Source organism: Oratosquilla oratoria, chromosome 23 (assembly GCF_046742065.1).
Source record: "Oratosquilla oratoria isolate Oo_2021 chromosome 23, ASM4674206v1, whole genome shotgun sequence".
Classification (NCBI taxonomy): Eukaryota; Metazoa; Arthropoda; class Malacostraca; order Stomatopoda; family Squillidae; genus Oratosquilla; species Oratosquilla oratoria.
In genome coordinates this window covers 9,460,755-9,485,332 of record NC_134799.1, presented here as the reverse complement: position 1 = coordinate 9,485,332, position 24,578 = coordinate 9,460,755, and the positions used below count along the sequence as shown (strand labels likewise).

Genomic DNA, 24,578 nt, shown 5'->3' with positions numbered 1-24,578 from the left:
TTATGGGAGTGGGTGGGGATGGGGGTTAGGAAGTGTGAATGATATTTTGAAGCAGCCTGAAGGGACTTTTGTCTTATCTTTTTCTGCAATAGGGGACGGAGAGGGGGTTTTTGCCAATTAAATGAACCAGCCTTGCTGCATTGCTTCTGACCCAGGGCACTGGGCGAGATGCAGGGATGACCTATCATCCAGGAGCCAATTCATTCCCCTTGGTCTATTTTGCAAAAGACCAACTCGTAAATAACTAGTAAAGGCCATCAACTTGGTTCATAAGAATTTTTCTGTTGTTGTCAAAGTAGAGGAACTTGGGTAGTTAGGATGAGGTGTTGTATGTCTTCTGTGTAGTGGTCATATCTATAGCAAATGAAGTCTGCGGCCAGGACAATTCTGTGTTTCAATGTTGGGTGATAGCCTGAATGCACTTGTGCCAGTATAGTCCTTACTTATTTTGGGAGCAACTTTAATTAGGTTTCTTGTCTGGGGGAGTCTGGAGTAGAACATTTGAGGTTTTGTTAAGGAGTGCTCGTTTTGTGATGAGTGTAGATTTTGCATGGATGTGTTATGCACTTGGGGTAAATTATTGCAGATATTGGAGTAACATGTTGCTGGGGTTATTTCTTATTGTATCTGTGAGATATGGCATAAAAGGTGATAGGGTTTGAGGGTTGTATAGAGCTTTGTACATACCATTTCTATATGTTGCTCTTTGAGAAGAATCTTGGTTTTGACTATAGGTGAGCTCAGATGGTTGTTTTAGTGCAGCCAGTTGTTATTATTAACCCATTAAACTCCGATGACAAGATGTCTTGTCATTTGGTCAAATAAAACAAAAAATCATAAAACACCAAAATGTTTGATCAATCACCAGAAAAATATGACGTCAGTCCTCGCTTCGCTCGCGAGGAGGACTGATGTCATATTTTTCTGGTGTTTGATCAAACATTTTGGTGTTTTATGATTTTTTGTTTTATTTGACCAAATGACGAGACATCTTGTCATCGGAGTTTAATGGGTTAAATGCTTTATTTTGTGATATTTGTAGGATTTTTTTTTTCTTGATTATTTGATGCCATACTGTGGAGGCATAGTCTAGTGTCATTCATATGCTACTGTTCTTAGTCTCTTCAGTTTTTTGTTTTTTCCACTCTCAGGTCTTTGATATGTGGGCTGTCAGTAATGTGTGCATCAAAACACAAGTTTAGTTATTTTGAGTTTCATCAAATAGGAGAGTATGGCCATTAAATCTAATTGTTGGGTGCTTTTTTTATTCAAGATAGTTGGGGCTCAGCAATGCCATTGATGATTTCCAAGTGGAAGCAGACATTCGGTTTTGTTTCAGCCACAGTTCTAGCTTGTCAAGGATGAGTTGTGTTCATTGACCAATACTTTGTTGTTGCTGTGCTGGGCTATGATTGTTTGGTCATTTACATTAAATTTGCAAATATCAATAAAAATGAAGATGTACATTTAATGATGAAGTCATGCACTATACACTGGTCAATGTTGACATTGTTATTTGAGCTTTTGAGTATTTTTTTCCATCGCTTTCCATTTTGAATTATGCTTCCCAAATTTTTGTGCTCATTAAAGTGGTAAGATATTGTGTGGAAGCTTACATAACTGCTTTAGTTACCTGTTGATTCATTAAAATGAACAATTTCACTACTTGATTAACTTCAACATTTTTTTATCTTCACAACAACCTTGCATATCCCACCACTTTTTGATTGAGATATTTTTTACAAATATTATTCAGTATTCTTGTGAGAGCACCTAGTGCTACCACTGCCAACCAAGGTACTACCCTACGCAACTGCCCTCACCACCCATGCCAATCTCTGCCACTGTTTTTACTGAAAATTAGTTATGGAAGAGAATTCTATTCTACAACTGACTAGGGTGAGTATGGAAAAATTATTCAGTGTCATACAGCCCTTACTTGACAAAATGAGAAGTTAGGTTGGACCTAGTGATTCTTGAAAAGAGATGTTAGAATCACAACAAAAATCACAAATTAAACATCAATATTAGTCACATAAAAAGGGAAAGATATTCAAAAAGGGGAATTAGAGCAAATTAGAACAACAGCACAAAAGTAAAAGAGGACAAGATGAAATCCAAGATTAATCTAAGAAATAATAAAAGTTAACAGAGATCTTGGCTTCATTCTGGTGATGAAACAAGGTGCCACACCACCAGAAAACAATGATTAAAGAGATCAAATTAAAGATACCGAGTGTGGAGATTCTCATTGCTGTCCACCTTGCAGGACCACCATTGGTTGGTATCTATTGTTGGTTTAAAAAATATATACCATACATATCACCACATAAGTTGACCTAGAATTCTGCAGAGTATTTCAGGTTCAGACCTACATTTGCAGACAAGTAAACCCCAAAATTAAGTACCATCACTGCCAAGAATTGTAAGTGTAACCAAAAGACAACTGACATCACCAGAAGAAAAGCAACTAAAGATTACCAACACCAGACAGCATGTACTAATAAAGTCCAATACAAAATTACACATACATACATATACCAAAGTCTTCCCCCCCCTTATAAGGGGGGATAGCCAAAACACAAAGGCATAAAAACCACTCCCACCCATTCCAACCCTATCACACTCCACTCCCCTCCACCCTCTTCCCTCCCTCTTATCTTGGCACCTCCTGGATGACTGGTCATCCCTGTATCTTCTCCACTGCCCTGGGTCAGAAGCAGCGTCGCAAGACACAGCTCATCCAAACAAGGCCGCTTCATTAAATCAGCGACCTCCCTCTCCGTCCCCTCATGCAGAAAAGGAGAAGAGGGAGAGAAATCCCTTCGGGCTGCGTCAAATTTTTCTCACACATACTCCCTCACCCTCCATCCCCCATCCATTCCACCTCATACATCACATTATCCATATGCAACCATTTTCCATTCACCCCTGTCTTCTGTCCTCTCCCATCCTTCCTCAATGCCCCTTTTACCCCATCCATCCATCTCATCCTAGGTCACCCCCCTCATATTCACTCCTTCCACACCTCTTTCACTAGTCTTCCTTCACTCATTCTCTCCATGTGTCCAAACCATCTCAATACTCTTTCATCCACCCTATCTCCCAACTCCCTTTCCAACCCTTCTCCTCCTCACCTCCTCATTTCTCACTTTATCCAGCCTAGTAACCCCTATCATACTTCTCAGACACCTCATCTCAAACACATTCAAACTCCTTCTCTCTTCCTCTCTTATGTTCTGTTTCTGCCCCATACAGTGCAAATTAGGATGCTAAATTGTTTTTATTGATACTTATGTCAATGTCTTCCCACTGCAAAACCATTACTCATTTGTTATTACCCACAAAAAGATATCCTTACCTACTAGTAGCCTACCACTCATAAACTACATAAAAAAAATGCATTATGCAGTAATAACAATGGGCCATACCACTTCCATTGCACTATCATGTCCTAAAAGTTTTTCTAATTTTCAATGGAACATCATGGGCTTTATTTATGCTTCACTTTTTGCATGACAAAATTATTGCAGAAATATTAGGAATAGAGTCAGTGATAGTACAATGGACACAAAATTGAAAAACTAGAGACTTGGGGTCAGCACTGCTGGCACACCAATCAGCTGATGCAAGTATCTTCAGAAGACTTGTACCGAAGTTTTCTACTGCCGTTGTTGTTAATGCTGTCATTCCCTAGACTGTCAGGCCAAGCAGTCCCATCTCCTGAGGAATGCCACAGCTTGAACAGGGTTTTCCCACAAATTCTTTATCAAGTATATATTGTGTTGTTGGTGTGCATAATTTTGTACAATGCAGTCTTCCATAATGTGTTGTATAGTATGGGGGGAAGTGTTACATCCTGGGTAGTTGGCTGCAATGCAGTCATCCAGCCTCTTCTGGTAGCTTAGAAGGGGTGGATTGTGCCCACATCGCAGTCTGGCCAGGTGGACTCTGTCTTTTCAGGGGTGAGAGGATTCAGAAGGATGGATATCAGGGGGTCTGGCATCCAGCAATGTATTGTCCTTCCATTTGTTGATCAAGCAGTGAGTGATATGATTATGGATTTCCTTCTGGAGGCTGGTATCTGGTGGTCGTGGAGGAAGAAAAGAATACGTCTGTGTATAGATTTAATTTGGAAGTGGGTAGAAACAACTTTGCCAACTGTGTAGTTAATGAATGGAATAAACTTCCTGCCGAGGCAGTGCAATGTAGTTCAGTTTGAAGTTAAGAATCATTTAGATAAACACCTAAGCAAGATTCTGTAATGACTATTATTTTACATTGTTTATTTGTTTTGTTATCATTTGTCTGTTTATTACAATTTGCTTCATTCTCATCTATTATTAGTTATGTCAATTTATCATTATTTACTATTTACCTGTTTGTTTATTATCTAACTATACCTATGCATTTATGTATTTTATCATTTACATTATTAGTTTTCATTTATTTATTTATTTATCATGATTTTTTTTCGCATCTGACCTAGATATGGACCAAAAGGTCTCCTGTTGGCATGCTCCGCCTTTGTAATCCTCTTGTTTTGCAATATAGGTACAGGTATTTCTTGATTTATTTGTTTAGAATATGCGATTTTGGAAGAACACGAGGTAAAAAACCTAGTCATTTTTTCATTGTACACATATTATTTAGAATGACATGATGGAAAAAATCAAGTTAGCAAATAAAACTTAACTGTTCACTTTATGCGATTTCTACATTACACAATCCCTTCAGGAACATACTCCTCGCATATAATGAGAAATCCCTGTATTAGGGTGTTGCTGTGACGTTTCTTGGAGTGTGTGGGTATTCTGCTCTCTACTGCCATAATGCCGTGCTGTGTAGATCATACTATAATCTCCATGCTAAATATTTACTGTACCTTAGTTTCAGTGAAACAGTCAGGTAATTGTGATGGGCTGTGAGAAATATGCAAGTGGCATACAACCGATCAGCTGATGCAAATGGCATGTCTGCAGGCTCATTGTACCAATTTTTTACAACTGTAATGCTGTGCCATATCCATTAATAATAGTTTGTTGTTGGAGTTGAATGTAAGTGGTCCAGCAAGATTAAGCAGCAGAGCTGCCCCTTTTCAAAACCTGTCATCCTCCATTCAGTCTAAGAGCCCCAAGGCCTGACACTGACTCTGGACTGAGCCGCAGTATTTCTCTATCAACTTCAACTATAGTTCTAACACCTACTCCTACTACTTTCAGTCAGTGATAAAGAAGCAGCCCCACACTAATGCAATACAGACAACAATCCAAAGTTTCTTCCTAGAGGGATCTGTGGCCAAAGATGGTTGCCAGTTACTGCAGGGCTGCAGATTTTCAATCAGTGAAATTGAGCCAACAATTATAATCATCCCTTACTCAATACCTGCAGCCCCACAGTGGTAACAGTCCTTGGGGCCCTCCATAGATCTCTCTGGGAAGAAACTTTGGAGAGTTCTCTCTGTTCTATCAGAGTAGGACTGTTTATTTGTTATTGGTAGAAATTAGTAGTAAGAGGGGAGCAGTTGCTAGTTGGCAACCCTCCTTATAACTTTGGTGGAAGAAATGCAAAGTTGATAGAGCAAGATCTTGGACTTGGTCCAAAGACTGAGTGTCAGCCACTCAGTGTTGTACCTCTACATGGAGGCAAGGATGTTGACAATCTAAAATTGAACAGAACCACCACTAGCAGGTACCCATCATTGGTCCCATAAACCATTTCATTACAATCTGTATAATAAAGTTACCAAATACAAGTTTCAATCGAAAATAAATAGTGATGGATTGTGACTCATAGTATGTACAAGTGTTAAGAAGATTGTTCCATCTGTTAACCATTTGACAGTAAAGGTTTACACTTTATACTCAATATTAAGGTTAACCCTAGTTTTTAAGAACCATGTCTGGGCTTCAATTGTGACTCATGCATACAGCAAGCAACCTCAGTAATTTACTCAATAGTTATTCAATCACTATAGCCATTGACAGGTATTTGCTAGTGTTGGTCCTGTAAAAAGGACAGCAGAGAACTGCTTCCCTGATGTCATCTTCAAAACCCATCAACCCCTCATGTCCATCTGGTGGGGAAGGCCCTGGAATCCAGTCTCTATACTGTACCCAAGACTCTTTTATCAACTTCCACTATTTTCCCTCTACTCATCTCATAAGGAGAGCTGACAATTGGTGACTGCTTTCCTACTCCTACTACTATAAGCTTGTGACACAGGAACAGTTCTACATTAATAAAACACAGACAATAATCTTGAATTTCTTCCTCAAAACTTATGAGTAGCCCTGATGCGGCCTTGCTGTGGATGGTCTTGCTACACTGCTTTTGACCCAGGGCAGTGGGCAGAATACAGGGATGACCCGTCATCCATGAAGAGCTAAGATGAAAAGGGGGAAGGGGTGGTGGATGGGAATGGAATGGGTAGGAGTATGTATGTATGTGCCTTTGATCTGGCTACCTCCCTTGTAAAGGGGAAAAAAACTTTTGATAGTCAGACCATCAAGTCACTCTTTCCTCAGTGTTTTCTTATCAGACACCCAGGGCAGTACAATAGCTAACAACAGACTCAGTTTCTACCACAAATCCCTCAGAAAATAAATGCAGTGCTGACTATGGTGTATAATTGGGGAAAATTGGGAGTAGCAGATGTTCATAATCTGACTTAGTGTGACATTTGAACATGGTAAAGGTATGGTAGTCTGGGAGGAGATGGAAATCACAAGTTGTCAGCTGTCTTCTCCACACATGTGAATGCATGGTAGAAATACAGTTATATGTAATAAAAAGATCTTAATACCAGTCCTGAGACTGAGTAACTCCCTGAGGGAACATCTCAAGATGTTGATCTGGGCTTCAATAAAATTTGGAGAGAGGAAGTCTCCATTATCCTTTCCTGTTATTTTTCCCAAAGAATCACCACACACCAGTGACCATCAGCAGTCCTTATTCTATGATGAAGCCATCACCATTTTCAATTTCACTGGCTATTCTTCAGAAAGTTAACCCTTTTCTACAATGATGCATTTCATGTTTTGTTCTGACAAACGCCAGAATTTTACTCATCTTAGGCAGGATCTCACATTGAAGAAGTAAAGATTATTTACAAACTAAAATATCAAAATTCTAACTGTCACATCTAATAAATTAGTGTTGTATGATACAAGTGACTTCACTATTTGTAAGGAATCTAACTATATTTACCTATGTGGTTAAGTATACACTAGTTTCCATCTATAATATTTCCACCTCAGCATAATTGGAAAGACACAAGGACTGTTATGGCTACACTAGTTTCAATCTATAACATTTCTACCTCAGCATAATTGGAAAAATCAACTCTACAATAAATTTGCTAAAGACAGAAGGACTGTTGAAAAACTTGCTATCACAACTGTCATGGGCAGTTTGGTGAATTGACACCTTCTGGAAACTGAAATTAATCAACTAATCCTTACCAGGCTTCAGACTCACCTGCTTTCCTCCACTTCGTCAAATTGCTTCTGCAAGTTCCGGCTGGGCTTGTCACGTTTATTCTCATTTTGGTTCTCATTCTGGCGGTCCAGTAATGGGGAAGACCCATCCTGAAACAGGGTGTTGTAAATATGTGGAAACTGCACCAGTTCTGGGGGTGACTGAAAGAAGCTAGCAGAGGTGTCCACTGAGAATACAGGCTCAGGACTGCTTTCTCTACTGCTACTGTTGTTGCCGCTCACGGCCCTCGGAGACGGGCTACTCCGCGCAGACATAACCTGTACAGCGTCTGGTCCCTGAAGGAACAAATTATCAAGTCACTGGAGAAATAAGAAACATTAGTGACAGACCAAGTTACCACTGACTAACTGCACCATTCACACTCCAATCAATCCATACACACACACACACACACATATATATATACTGATAAAATAATAAATTTTATCTTAATTTTATGGTTTGAATTGAAATGTGCTGGTTCCAGTTTTTTTTTTTTTTTTTTTTTTTACATCCAGAAATACTCCTCAAGAAGCTGTTGATCTATAGAATGCATGTTATAAACTTGATTTATGGATTTTTTTTATTTACATGATGCATCTGTCCCTATATATCACAAATTAAGAATTACCTGTGCATGTGTGAGTGTGTGAGAGTGTATTTACCTAGTTGTATCTTATGGAAAGGGGAGCTATGCTCGTGGTGTACAGTCTTTGTATCTAGCAGTATCTAGTTTGCTCTTAAATTCATGCATGGTTTTTGCACACCCTGTTGTTTCGTCCAATTTGTTCCACACACATCCACCACTCTGTATGGAAAGTCGTTCGTTTTCAGGTCCCTTCTATAACTGTCCTTTGAGCTTCTTTTTATATCCTCTTGTATTTCTCTTATCCCACTTTAGTAAGTCTTCTCTATCAAGGACTTCCATTTCTCTCATGATTCTACAGATGGTTAGTGGGTCACCTCTTACTATTCTTTGTTCTAGTCAGTAATTCCAACTTTGACTTCTCTCCTCATATAACAGTTTTGAAAGTGTTGGGGCCATCTTCATAATTGCTTTTTGAATTCTTTCAATTTTCTTTATATTCTTTTTAGTACTGGGTGTCCATGATGTCACTGTGTACTCCAGTTTTGGCCTTATCAGTGTGACTAGCATTTTCTTTATCATTTCTTCATCCAAGTAGGTAAAGGCCACCTTTACTGATCTTGGCAAGTAGGTTTCTCCAACAATTTTATTTATCTGTTTATCAGGAGTCATGTCTTTTCTGATGATCACTCCCAGGTCTTTTTTCAGAACTCACTTTCTTTACTTCCTTTGCACCAATTTTATATTGTCCTGATATTCTTTTTTTACCCTTTCCAAATTCCATTATGCTACATTTCTTTATGTTAAAGTCCACTTCCCACTTCTGACTCCATTCCCAAACCCTGTTTAGGTCTCTCTGTAGCGACTCACAGTCCTTTTCTGTACTTTCCTCATCAGTTTTGTGTTGTCTGCAAAGTTCATATAACATTCTACACCCTCATCCATGTCATTTATATAAATAGCAAACATTACAAGAGCCAATACTGATCCCTGTAGGACACCACCAATCACTTTTTCCCAAGCACCACTCTCATTTTTCTTTTATGAGAGAAATCCTCCATCCACTTAATAACTTTCCTTGTATATATCCCTCCTATGGTTTCCAGTTTTCTTAATTTTTGTGTGGTACTTTATATCAAAAGCGCTTTGTAAATCTAGGAAAGCAAAGTCAGCCCATCAATTCCTTTCTTGTATTATATCTATTAGTCTTGAATAGAAACAGGTCAAATTTGTTGCACATGACCTTCCCTGTCTAAATCCGAATTGTCTCAGGTTTAGTATATTGTTTTCCTCCAGATGTTTTGTCCATTTATTTCAATAACTTTTTCACAAATTTTGGCTACTGTACTTGTAAGGGAGACCCGTCTCTAATTAGTTGGTTCTTCCTTGTTTCCCCCTTTATACGAGGTCTGTTAGAAAAGTATCCGACTTTATTTATTTAGCAAAAACCTGATGGATTTGAATCAAGCGTGCTTGCATGAGCCGACCATGAACCTTCGTGCACTGTCGACAGCATCAGTTGCTGGCAAGCAGCATTTGCATGAGGTAATGTGCAGTGCTCTTGGCAGTTTTTCATTGCAAAGAAAATGACTGGGATTTGGTTTCCAGGTCATACCCTTACACCCAGGACTCATCACCAGTGATTATGGTAATCATGAAGTCAGAGTCACTATTTGTGGAGTCCAGCACTGTGAGACTTCAACATAAAGTTGCTTTTGCTCCGCCATCAGCAGATTCGGCACGAATTTTGTCGCCACTCTCTTCATGGCCAAAACTTCACCTTCATGAATACCATAATCACTTGTGACAAGTCCTGGGTGTATGGGTACAACCCAGAAACCAAAATCCCAGTCATCATTTTCCTTGCAAATAAAAAACCGCTGAGAGCACTACACATTACCTCGCGCAAAGGCTACTTGCCAGCAACTGACATCGACAGGCAGGAAAAAATTCACGCATGCACACGAAGGTTCAAGGTCAGCTCGTGCAAGCACCCTTGATTCAAATCTATCGGGTTTAAAAAAAAAAAAAAAAAAGACATTTTTCTAACAGACCTCGTATATTGGTACAATATTTGCATTTTCCCAATCTTCTGTTATTTTCCTTCTTTAACTGAGCAGCTTATTACCTTACATAATCTGTATTAGTTCATCTATACATTCTGTTAGTATCCAGTTTGCAATTCCATCTGGGCCATGCAATTTCCTGACAAACTTTTATTATTTGGTCCATTATTTCTTTTTTTGTAACAATTATTTCACTCATGGGCAGAGATCTCATTTCACTTCTTTTATCCCCATGCTGTGTATTTTCTCTAGTGAACACAGACTTGAAGTGTTTGTTCACGACTTTAGCCATTTCTATATCTTTTGTGTATTCTATGTCCCCTTGCTATAATTTTACTATTTCCTGTTTGTTTTTTAGTTTATTATTCACATATCTATAGAATAATTTTGGTTGGGCCTTACATTTTTCTACCATGTCTTTCTCAGTTTCTTTTTTTCCTCCCTGCAAACTTTTACATATTTATTCCTTAGATTGATATATATTTGCCACTTTGTAGTTTTTTTTTTATCTTTTCTACATCTTTGGGCTCACTGCACCTTCTGTTATACAAGCACTAAATATACACCTTTTTCCTGTTTTTGTGTGTGCTTTTGTGTTACATATATACATGCCAATTTTGATGGCGAGGAAGGATATATATATGGCACATCATGCCTCATGTCAATTCTGATGGTGAGGAAGGGATCACCCCCTGAAACAGTGGTTCAAATGCGTCTAGAAAATTGGCACACTAAAGGTGGGCACCAGCTAGGAAGACCAATGACATCACACAGCTTTAAGTAGATCAGTTACCATTGGCCTTTGTGGTGGAAGCATATGTTTTGCTCTTCTTTGAAAACAGACTAACAAAGTGTAGCAGGCTGAGGTGGATGGAAGGAACTTGAGGGGAAGAACTACAATGAGGTTGGATGGATGGGGTGAAAGGGACACTGGGTGCAAGAGGTATGTTTGTCAAACAGGGAATGGAGTTACACAAAAGTGGAGTGGTTGTGAATGGATGATTTATCTATTTATTTATCTATTTATTTATTTTATTTTTATTTTTTTGTAGGGCTAGCACCCACTTGGACCTTAACCTTCTCAGTGGTCTGGAACTGTTCATGCATGAATGCAGGAGACAAAATGATATGCCTCAATGAGATTTCTTCTTGTCTGCTCTGTAATTTAGAGAGGATAGAGGGGAGGAGGGTCACCATGCAGTCAAGTGGCAGGAGTAAGCCATCTTTAGCTCCTGGGCCCTGGTGTGTCTTGCTGAACTGCCTCTAATCCAAGCAGTAGATGGGGTATAGGGAGGACCCTTCATCCATGATGAGCTAAGATGGGAGGGACAAGGATAGAATTTTGGACAGATGTGTGATTGGTGTAGGGTGGACGTCATATTTTGACTTTGCCTCCCACTTATAGGGAGGAAAGGGTATTTCATTTATACATGCACATACATATAATTCATGACATTACTACAGTCCATTTACATACCATATCAATTTGGGTGTATTAATTTGTGTTTGAGAAATAGTGCATTTTGTTGTGGAACATATTTATGGATCAACAAAGTTAGGTTTAGCATATAATTTTGTAATCATCTATCACAAATATATAGGATTATTCTAAATAGGGAAAACTGTCTAAAATGCATGGATTTCAAATGTACATGCATACTGAAAAAATATCCTTTCTATAAAGTAAAAATCCAGTGTTCCATTGCAGTGTGTTTCACACTAGCTCCTGACATCCCTGTGGATGTACCGTGTCTTGCTACACTGCTTATGACCCAGGGCAGTGGGTGAAAAACAGGGATGACCCATCATCTATGAGGAGCTAAGATAAGAGGGAGGAAAGGGTCATAGGTGGGAATGGAATGGGTAGGAGTAGGTATGTGCTTTTGACTTTGCTACCTCCCTTATAAAGGAGAAAAAACTCTTGGTATATAGACAGATATATAAAAATCCAGTGAATTTTGTTGGCTGGTATTATTCAGCAAATACATTGAGTGTGACAACAATGAAAGTGTTCACAATTACTATATCAGGATAATTTTCTGTGCAGTTACTTCTGACAATATATATGGGGGAGGATACTTGATCTCTCAAGTCTTTGTATGTCTGTCAAACCATATAATGTCCCCCAAAATATTTTGAATTTCAATAAAATTTCCTGGATGGATCAAATCCCACACCCTCCCTCTGAATCCCAGTTATGACTATTACCTGCCGAAAATGTCTATGAACATTGGACAAAGATAACTGCTTCCTAATGTAGGCTTCTCACCTTCGAGTTAATTAGCCATGGATAAATTTATCACATTTTGTAGCAGATCTGTACATATATATATTTTTTTTTCTTTTTTGACACATCATACCACAAGCACTATCGTTTGTGGATTTCTAATGTCTACAAAACTAATTGCCAGAATTCACTTGTAAAAATTCATACATATGCAACTCATGATATTCCTCTAATGAAAAATACGTATTCATCCCTTTAGTGACACAGCATATTAACTACAGCCCAACTTTAAAAAAAAAATTATGACTATGATGTTGGGATATTTGTGCAACTGAAGTTTAGCAATTTTAAGTAACTTTAGCAACAATTAAAAGGTACAATGTGTGAGTTAGTAAGGACAGTGTCAACATACTGTTATATTCTCATAAGTAATTCATATGCTCCATGAACAAACTTCTTAGCTGGAAGAGGGTCTAGAATATTCCAAAACATACAAGGGAGTTTCCCAAGGAGCAATTCTCTCACCTGCACTATCTAAAGCTCTTCACAAGTGATCTTCCCACATCAAACCCAGACCATAACACCAAAGATCTTATCTATGCAGATAAATTGACAATAATAACCCAAAACAGCTGCTAAGAACACCCAATCATGCTTAGACAAACTAAAACAGTGGCTAGGTCAAAACAGCAAAGAAACCTGCCCATAGAAATCATTAGACAACCATGAATTAAAGAAACATCAAACAATTAATCTGTTGCCCCAGATCTCACTTATAGATGACCCATGGTTACCAGACAGCCATCAGGTAGGATCATGGGTCGCTCAGGAAAAACATTTTGTTGTTGTCTAGCGATTGTGGTGGCTGCAGCTATAGCACTTTAGTTCTGTGGCCAGGCCTATCCTGTGCCTGTGATGAAGTTGTCTTAGTGCTAGATGGTGACCACACTAGTGAGGTTCTTATTTATCTCTAATGAGGAAATTTTCTATTGGGCTGACTTCTAGGATTTTTGGTGAAGTAATGAGTTTGGTTTTCTTGTTCATCTGGATGTGAATGTGCTTTTGTGCTGATAAATTGTGTGGTACGAGTAGTGGTTTGTTGTATATAAATACAGTAATATGTCCTTTTCTTGTTATTCAGCTGGTTGTGCTTGTGATGTAGAGAGATGGATAAACAGGGTTGAGAGTTCTATAGAAAGCTTTTTTTTTTTTTTTTGCAGGAGTATCATTAGGTTGGTTTAAGTATATCCTGTTATTACTACCAATGTTCTTTTTTTAATTTTGTAAATTGTTTATGTTTTGCTGTTAGGAATCATGCTGTAGATGGGTCATCAAGTGTTTTAGTAATTGTTTGCAGACAGTAACAAGATCCCCCTGTTGTCAATAACATATGCTTGCAACAGTTCTTTTCCACTATAAAATCTTTCATAGGTGGGCTGAAGGTTACAAGAGTAACCAATGTAAGATCTAACTTTTGGAGTCTTTTCAAATACTTTCACTGTTTAAACTTTTTCGCTGCGATTGTTTGGAGCGAGTAACATTAGTGATGATTAATTTCTTGGGCGAGGCTTCTATTCCATTATGTATGGCCCATCCCTAGTTTTTCTTGTTGTTGTTTTATTATGATTTTTTGTTTTATTTGACCAAATGACAAGACATCTTGTCATCGGAGTTGAATGGGTTAACTGTCAGGTCATCTGCACAGGTCAGAGCTTTGATGTCACATTTTGGATCTGGTGGCCTTTTGTGAAAAAGTTATAAAGGTCAGAGTACTGCTCCTTGTGGGGTTCCATTTAACAGTATTCTAGTCCAAGATTTTTTTTTTCTACTCTGTCTACCTGCTAGTAAGTTAGCTATTTCTTATCATTATTGCAAATATTCATTAGCTTTCTCAATAGTACATAAGGATTTTGCAAGTATTTATTAGCTTTCTCAATAGTACATAAGGATTTTGCAAGTATTTATTAGCTTTCTCAATAGTACATAAGGATTAAAAAACTTTGTCTACTGCCACCATAATGGTTTTTTTTAGAGTGGCAGTGTACTTGTTGAATCCCTCCAGCACTTCGGTGATGTTTGCGAGCACTGCTAGTAGAGTGGCCATGTGTTACTAGTACTTACTAATTTGGTGGCATTTATTTCTGCTAATATTTCCATTAGTTTGGATATGATGGATAAGAGGATGGTCTATAGGTAGCACGGTTTTCAGGTGGTTTGGTTTTTACTATTATGTGGGCTCTTTTCCAAACAGTTGAAAATTCATACTGCAATATGGAGCAGTTTAAGATGTCAGTTAGGGTTTTTATTGCTTCTGGGCAAAGGTATCATAGGTGGGTGTTTGATATTTGTTTGGGATTTCAATATGGAAGTTTTTAATTTTTCAATATCCCTTCTATATCTGTGTTTTAGTTGTTGTTGTTGTTTTTTTATTCATTTGGTTTGATTTTTCATATTTCATTTACTATTTTCTTATTTTCTGGAATAATGGGTTTGAGCCATATTTTGGAGAAGTGTTGCATTACTGTTTCAGGGATTGAATTTTCCTTTGGGTTGCTCCAACTACTTCATGGGTGGGGAAAGGACTTGGTTTTTAATGGGTTTTTATTTCTCTGCACAAGTTTCTTTACCTGTTTCCCTATTCACTGTATCTGTTTTCCCTAGTTGTATTTCTGCCTGATGTTTATTAGTTTAGTGATGTCTTTGCTTAGCTGTTGGTTTGTTAGACCTTGCTTGTTTACGTTCTTTTTTCAGGGCAGCTATTTCTTGTGTAGCTGGGGTTGTACTTTTTCCTGTGGCTGTTTGGCATGTCTTCTTTTTAGCTTTTAAATACACAAAGCTATTTTTTCCACTGTTCTATGACAAAGGCCTCTATTCTCTTGAATGCAGGTTGTATGTTCTCTTCTAGTTCTATGATGATCATCTTTTTGGGAAAGGAGTAAGAGGGGATGCCGTGTACGAACAACCACATTACATGTTTGCATGGTGGGCAAGTACAATGTTACATCCAGATATATTACTTGCATGTTTATCCCCAGACAACACCATATCTCTTCTCTAAGTGATTTATGGTCCCAACCAGGGCTGTTGCCAGTTTCCCGGAGGCCAGGGGTCTTCTGCAAGAGAGAACAAGAGGACTAAATTGGTTCATCGATTAAGCCAGATTAGGTGATGTGTGTTCAGATCAGATTACTTTTAAGGACTTTTTGTAACACCCTTGCAGACTAGACACATACAGTGTGCACAGTGAACTCAAGCAAGCACTGTCTCTTGTGGCCACACATGCTAAAGGTGTCATCCCCTTGTAGAAAATCCACAACACTAACCCCGTAATTTACAATGGTTTGCCAGGATGCACAATGTCTCTTTAAATGAGCCCACAGTCGTCTTGATTAGTATTATCTTGGCTCTTGATCATGCAGCATTATTTTATAAATCACCACTAAAGAGGAATATTGATCACTTTTCATTTTTACTCTCCCTCCACTGCTATTCTCATTATATCTCTACTACCCCTGTGATTCCTTCTATTTGGAGTGATAGTGTCACAAGGATGGATGTGCTGGATATCAACAAAATTCAATACAGTACAATACACTATTACCAACATGTTTGGTATCATGAATGAAGTAGAGTTGAGATATACATGAAAAGTTTCCAAAGTACCAACATCGTTTCCTGATGGATTTAACAACCATTTGCTATTTCCCAATCTAGAAGCTGGAGGACCTTTTATGAGTTTTAGGGTGTGGATACATATGCTTGTGGAGTTTGAATGATAACTTCAGCATGGGATTATGTCCTAACTATATAAAACTATCTGATATTTCCCAGGACCTTGACATAAGTGAAACTTTATAACATCCCACTTCTCTGTAGTTCATATTAGTGAATCCAGGCTTAGTTACAAAAGATGCCCATGACTAGCTTAACACTCTGCTCCTTGAAAATTACTATACCTACATTTTGTATATTAGTTTGCCATTTCACCAAGCTTTGAAAAAATGGTCCCTACAACATTCAATGTGTTTTAAGTATCATAGTACTGTGAAACTTCACTTGACAAATATGAATGTTTAACAATACTATGAATGATGTTACCATTCCACTCCCATCAAAAATCCTTGTTTCCCTCTTATTTTAGCTCCTCGTGGATGAAGGATCATCCCTGTAACCCGCCCTCTGCCCGGGTTTGGTTTGAGGCAATGTTGCGTGACAGTACATCCACAGAAAGGCTACTTCACACATCGACATCCCCACTCCGTCCTCAAAACACACCTATACAAAAAATATGAAAAGTCCATCATTGGCAAGTGAAATTTTACAATATCTACGTTACGAATGACGCTACATGCCTACGGGCCGATCAGATTTCCTACTTGTTCCTGACCATCAGGAAGTTGTAATGCTCAAAAGGATAAAACGCTGATTTGAACCTGGCACATGCCATTGCTGACATTGCAAAATGTGGGCGCTTACGTAAACAAAATGGTTTGGGGTACACGTTATAAACATAAACCAATTTGATTGTTTCTTCCTAAGAGAAACCGTTGACCAAACTGTTAAACAATCCGAAAATCTTCGCTGCAGGTTTCGCAGAGTACCGTATCCGACCCATTCCCGACGATGTCACAATTCAAACTTCTATTGAATAACGTCAAATGAGGAAGATGGCCACATTCTTCCCGCCTTTCCCGATTTTAGGAATAAACCTATTTACACATACTGTACAATAATGTAAAAGAAGCTTTCCCCAGACCAGAAACTGCAACTACAGTGGAAAGTGGAACCAATTAAGAAGTGCGCATAACTGGTCATAAGCGTACCATTTGTTTTCGGGAAAAATATCGGCAGATATGCCGCCTTTCTTCAAACTAGGCAAAAATTCACAAAAATAGATGACTGGCCAGTTACTTCAGATATTTTGGAACGTAACTGAACACATGGCGGACTCGCCGACCTGAGCGATGTCGACTATAATTTTGTCCTTGAAAGTTAATACGAAGTGATGTTTCGGTTAGTTAGTTTTTTTATTATTATTGTTTGTCTTATAAAACGTTTAACCTTTGCGAAATTATCCTAGAAATATAAAATCTACATCGAGAATATTATTTACCGGTACAAACCCACATTCATAACCCCCCACATGGTCACCATGTGTGAATGAACGTTTCTGATACAGACCGCGATTCTCGCAACGTCCCAGACGACATCTGGTCATCCAACCCCTACTTAGCACTGAGTAAGCGCCCTCCAAACTCCTACCCGCCATTTGGGACGCGTCAAGCCAGCTGTCTGGCGGGAAAGTCTTGAGGGATACTTAAGATGTACCAGTGGCCAAACGAACTTTTCTCGTTCTTGGCGTCATGCAACCGTCTTGCCTTACCAGTCACCAATACGTTCAACACGCCATCACAAACACCGCTAAGATATTGATGGCACAATTATAATTTAGACCTGTCACTTTTTTCAACTACTTTATTACTAATTTTTCAAAGAACTTGTATACGTTTTCTTCAACGTTACTGTATGATATTTCCCCCATAATTCGGTGTACACAAAACCCTGACGTATACCAGAACTACGATAAATTAAATAAGACATTTAATGCTGTAGGGTAGTTCTAATCTTAAAGAAAATGTGTGTGTTTATTGCCTAATTATACAGGAAACTAACTACGCTCGTTGGATACCGCCTCCTTCCCCATCATACCTAGTTATTTAATTCTGGTTTAAGTTTTGGCTATGCAGTTCAGACATGCGAAATAGATGTATGTGCGCGCGCGTGCGTGCTCGCGTACGCTATACAATGCCAACACCCTAACATACACAATCTTCTGCATATAACTTCACTATCATCACTCCCATCCATTACATTTATTCTTGCCATGAACATAACACAGCCACAAGTAAGGACGATCATTTGTTATTACATCACAGCATTTTATGTTGTATATTGAATTAAACAGGTCTGCTAGGGTATTCCCATAAGGATGATAAGCGTCGATTTTCTTTAAATCGTTATTGGAAGCGCCCATTCCTATTGTAAAGTTATCAACCTGACGATATCTTTTAAATGAAATATATGCCGTGAATTTCGTGTGACTATGTTAAAATCAATGGACATTCATGCGTATGTGAACGCTGAAAATAGCATACACCTTATGACTCACAAACACTCTTCCTCCATCCCCTAACCCTCCACCATCAACAACAAATCCCATGTGGAAGAAGCTTGGCTTTACCTGATTCAATGTCGTCTTTTCCAGCTGAGGATTAGGGCTCGATGTGAAATTATGCCTCGACCTTATGGAATGGTGCACAAATGCCTTTCTGACAAGGCAATGCACAATTGGACATCGAACAATCCATTAGTCTTTCTCGAAAACAAAAACGATGGACAAAGGTGGTGTGTGGTTCAGCAAACTTGCAGAATTTGTGGGTTTTGTGCAATTACAAGATGTGTTTCATACTAACTTTTAATCCACCATAGTCTGCACATAATCAATGTCTTTCGTGAGATGTGTTACACCAAGTTTTCTATTACTAATTCACTGGAAAGTCTATCAAACTTGGCGAATGCTACATCTTTCGAGGCTGTCACGGACGGTTGGCTTTTTCTTCACATTTGCCACACACGTAAGCCCAATAACGTCTTGGAATAATGATTATGCATCTTCAATGTACTGAGCACCTGTTTTCATTCACTGCTTTAGATTATTTGTACTGGTTCCATGTAGACGATGTAAAGAACAACTTCCCAAACAACACCTAAAGTTTGAACTCTGACCATCGGCAAAACACAACTAGGCAACTGGCGAGTTGCCATTTCATATTATTTATTGGCGCGTTTTCTTCGCGACGCCTTGGAATCTCGATCTACACCATAAAGGTGATCTATTAGTAAAATTCCATATATTTTCTTTTCGAGTACGTCACTTAAAATTATAAGATCAATACAATTATTCTTAAAGAGCTAAATTTCTCTATGACGCTCCATCCAAAATTTCGATCAATGTCAATCACTTCATTGTTGGAATCCAATGCACTGTGACTGTGTAACAACTCGCTGTGTTGAGCACAACGACCGGTCTCGTTTTTAGGTTTATCCAGACTATTCCAGAAAGTTAAAAAGACAAAATTTCGCACATTGTGCCACAGCAAGGGAGATGATGCTCCACTAAAACTGATTGCTCCATTGGACCCAAAGGTTTGGCGTGAAAACGGCCGTAGAGTATAATAACTGCTACGGTGCATTTCAATAATAAAAAATTGCAGTACCTAGTTATTATGATGAAATGTAGAAAAAACTAATCATGATTGATATGCGTCTTCGATATTCAGCAAGCAATAAGATAGAGGAAACATGTGCTTATGCCAAAGTGCCACTTTAAGTGAATAGACTTGACATCATAGCATGGAAGGTACATATGATATATAGATCAAGTCGTGCTCTCAGTCAATTTCACTTGTGCCTGACACCTTTGAGAAACTTTTTTATATTGAAGTAATTCTGATTACAATTCACACAGGTCTGACTATGATGCTAATACAACACACACTGGGTTTCTTCGACTATCCACTGCATCCCTCTGTGGAACATTGTTAAAAATTGTTGTGAAACATCTTATGCATAGAGAATCAGTAAAATACCCAAAGTCGCCAGTAAAAGTAAACTCTCATGTTGGACTTTATCATGCAGCGTTGCCTGATATGTATGCTTAGAGTTCTGGCGGGAACGAGAGAGAGATTGCATCACGTGCTGGGAAAAGCAACTGGCATGAAGAGGAGGGGGAATGCAACGATCAAAATAAAAAAGTGCCTCATCTGAATATCATTTGTATCACGCAACTTGTCATTTTACTGTGCACCTTTCCTAATACATTTGATTCAACAGAGAGGACCAAACATCATTATACAGAGAATAATGTCACAGGTTAAAAGAACATTTCCATCATAGCCATGATGTGTCACAGTTTTCTTGGTACAGACTTGGATAAAAAGAAACAGTAGTGTTTGCCTACTAGTTGATTTTTGAAGTGTTGAAAATATACATATATTGATAACCGGGTATATTTGCTACATTGCAACCCATCGATGTAGGCAAACTTTAGAATCAAGATATACACTTTTTTTTTTTGTAATTTCTGGTGATCTCCATGAGAATAGTATGATTATTAGCCTTGAAATGTACAACCTTAAACAATGTTGCCACAAGTATGAGAGTTCTCACCATCGGAGTAATTTTGGGAAATACAACCAATCAACATTTGTTTGAAATACTTTAGATAGTGAATTCGCTACTCACAAGTTGCTTCACCAACGGAATCGTTATATGTAAAGAGGCATATGTTTAAACAACCAAGAATAAAAAAAAAAAAATATATATATATATATATATATATATATATATATATATATATATATATATATATATATATATATATAAAACAAATATAAAAAAGGTAATTCTTAGAATACTGCAAATTAATCCGTCAATAGTACGTCGGTGTTCTAAAAATAACACCACATTTAATCTTACCATTATCTGTACAGATTGTCACTGTGTTGTATTCCTCACCGACTCCAGGATCAAACTAACGCCTTTTTGTCACAAGGGTGTGTAGTGCGTCACTGATACAAAAGCAGCTGCATCAAAGTGAGGTCAAGAATCCGCCTCACCCTCCCAAGACTGAAGTCACGGGAAGTGGTTGAAAGACTCATGTCCACATCACCACTGACGTCACCAGTGCCATCACCGTCATCATCAACGTCATCAATCACAAATAGACGATTACTAACATTTGTAAATTTATTCATTGGTGGACTGGGCCAGCCGGGATACCGGTAAAATTTCCGGTAGGCCCCATAGGTCCATTACTCAAGAAATAACCGTAAGAAAGAAAATAAAGATTAAAATATGTCAATGATCTCAACTAGCGGAATGGACGTAAATAAAGATGCTATATCAAAGCTAGCCATGGTAAGGGAATCAGCATTCTTACGAAATGTAATCTCTGTTACAAACTGAAATGTGTCTTTCATTGTGTAAACATTATGAGTAAAATAATCAAGAAACTTAGCCAACTTATAATCATGCGTTACGGTACTAGATAGTTGAGACTATTGACATTATTTTGAAATTATTGTATGCAAACGAAAGCCACGAAAAACAGTTTGGTAAGTAACTTGAATTTGCAACAAAAGACTGTTTTATTGTTCAATAACAATTTGTTCTCTCAAATAGACGGTGTTGCTATGGGATCACCACTTAGACCTACATTGGCTAATATATTTATGTGCTGTCATGAACAGAAATGGCTATCAAACTGTCCTTTGGAATTCAAACCTATGCTTTACAGAGGATATGTTGACGATACATTTCTTATTCAGAGATGAGTCACACATTAATTTTTTCTTAATTATTTAAATTCCCAACATAGAAATGTTGATTTTGCCTATGAAAGAGAAATTGATTTTTATAGTTTTTAGATGTGAATGCATCTAGGGTTAATAACAAATTCATAACTAATGTATGTAGAAAGAAAACATTTACTGAGTTGGGTATGAATTTTTATGTGAACTATATGAGTAATCTGACTTGTCTTGTAGGTAGGGTCTATAGGCTCTAATTGTTTTATTTTTACTTCCTTTCCAATCATTTCCCCTTTTTAGAACTGTTTTAGAATAATTATAAATAATATTTTTGTCAAAAATGAGACTGTCGTAAGTGCATTTCCTAAGATAATGTACCTTAAAATTCCATTCTATGGGTCACAAAGCTACACTGAAAAGAAAAACTGTCCAATTAATGAAGAAAAGTTGCCCCCAAATTAAGCTACAAGTAAATTTAAACAACAACAACAACATTGGGAGATTGTTTAGAGTAAGGACCGTCTGTGGTTTAGGCCCCTACATGTGCTTCTTCTCGATATTTTGGCTTATAGTTTCGCCGCTTCAGAAATGGGATGGACAAGGAATATATATGGGATGTGGAAACAGCTGGCCTTCGGCCTTCTATTACTTTTGTGTAGGTTAAGTCCATATTACACCTGTGCTACAGTCATTTGTATCCTCATGAAAGCACAAAATAGGCCTTGCCGAGCAATGTTTCGGTCAGTCTGGGTCCTCCGCTACCTTTCGGTACGCAGGAATGGTATATAAGGAAACTGGCTTGGGTCTCCAGGGTCAGTTCTCTTCTGTACTTGTCACCGGCGGTGCGCGACCATCGCGGTCATCTTTTGCGATCGGGCACGCCTCGTAGCTCGACCGCCGACCCAGCCTAGGTTGACACTCGCACTAACCAGAATAAAACCAGAAAACCACTCTTGAGCTTCATTCATTCCTTCGTCACCAAAACACAAGTAAAGTTCGCGTAATGTTACACGTCTACCGACATTGCTGCGCTCTGGTGTCATGTATGAATATAGTTGTGACGACTGTAGCGCCACCCACGTTGGCAAAAGCAAACGGCACCTTGTAACAAGGGTATCAGAACATAGAATGTTGTCGGTAAAAACGGGTCAACAACTGATCAATCATGCATTCAGTAGCATTCGAGACCATAGCTGGCAATGCGATCGCAGGATTAAGGATAAAGAATTGAAGGTAATTGAACAAATAACAACTATAATGTACTATTATTAAAAGCCCTAGCAATTATAGAATATCTCCCAACCCTAACTTGCTTGTGTTATTCTAGTGATTGTTTTCTTTTTGTCACGACTCGTGTTTTTGTATATTCTAATCAATGTTTAGTTTTGTGTTTTAAAAGAAATTTCATATCTTATAGTATAGTTAGCTTTAGCAGTGTTTGGGATGAAATGTCTAAGAAGTATGGTAGGATGTACAAGGCTGGATAGAGTAAAAAACGGGGAGGTGAGGAGAGCGGGATTGGGAAAGGAGATGGCAGATAGGGCTGATGAAAGATTATTGGGATGGTATGGACACATGAGAAGGGATTTCTCCCCGTCTTCTCTTTTTCTACATGAGGGGAGTGGGGCGCCGATTAAGTGAAGCGGCCTTGCTATGAATGTACTGTGTCTTGCTGCATTGCGTTTGACCCAGGGTAGTTAGCGGATGCAGGGATGACCCGTCATCCATGAGGAGCTGAGATGGAAAGGGTGGTGGATATGTGTGAAATAGGTGGGAATAGGTACGTGCTTAAGGCTTAGCTACCTCCCTTATAAGGGGGAAAACTCTTGGTATATAATATAGTTTTAGCAGTACGAAATATTATCTTATTTTATAAGTATTCTATATGTACATATAGGTAGATCTGATTTTACCCCATCACTTATATATACATATATATATATATATATATATATATATATATATATATATATATATATATATATATATATGCTGGTACATTGTGACAAGTTGATGAAGGTGGAAAAAGAAGTCACATTCCTCTGAAGAAGCATAGACCAAAACCGGTCAGGAATAAACTCAGAAACTCAGAACTAGACCCGTGACTTCTTTTTCCACCTTCATCATGTATACATACATATATACACACACACATATATATATATATATGTATATATGTATATATGTATATGTATATATATACATATATATATATATATGCGAGAATATACGCCAGGAAAAATAAACTAACAATGCAAAGCGCTTTTGTATAATTACATATTCAGTGCTAATACAAATCAGGATTTATATAATTCCATCTTTGTATTTGTACTGAAGATGTAATTATACGAAAGTGCTATTTTTAATTAGTTTTTTTTTTCTGGTGGAAACTCCCGCATTTGTGAACACACGTGCTTAATGTTTTTATTGCATATAAATATATATATATATATATATATATATATATATATATATACATATATATATATATGTAGTATATATATGTAGCATATATATATATATATATATATATATATATATATATATATACTGTACAACATTGAATGGGTCCCAGTGATTAGAGATAGATTTTAACAACCACAATGCACTTTAATTCTAAGCCATCAACATCGCTCTTGATAGCGTAATCGGTAAGTTACTACAGCACTTGTCATGCACTAGCCGGGTTCGAGTCCTTGGCAGTACCGCATTTCAATTTCTGCATGTTAGCCTCCATCGGGTCTCCCTATGTTGATGGCTTAGAGTTAAAGCGCATTGTGGTTGTTAAAATGTATATATATATATATATATATATATATATATATATATATATATATATGTGTGTGTGT

The 24,578-nt window shown here is 37.9% G+C and overlaps 1 protein-coding gene across 3 annotated transcripts in view; it reads right to left on the bottom strand.

The window, feature by feature from the left end:
* Positions 1–20,985, bottom strand: part of LOC143037961 (uncharacterized) — a 30,210-nt gene extending 9,225 nt beyond the window's left edge. The window contains exons 1-2 of one of the 3 annotated variants that reach the window (XM_076206690.1): positions 20,897–20,985; positions 7,480–7,775 (exon numbers count right to left, since the gene is read on the bottom strand). In XM_076206690.1, the coding sequence (XP_076062805.1) occupies positions 7,480–7,775; positions 20,897–20,899 (299 nt within the window). In that variant the 5' untranslated portion in view covers positions 20,900–20,985. Of the gene's footprint in view, positions 1–7,479; positions 7,776–11,325; positions 11,638–18,599; positions 19,177–20,896 lie in introns of those variants that run through there. The other 2 variants (XM_076206692.1, XM_076206691.1) reach the window with 2 other exon arrangements.
* Between the last annotated feature and the right edge of the window lie 3,593 nt (positions 20,986–24,578).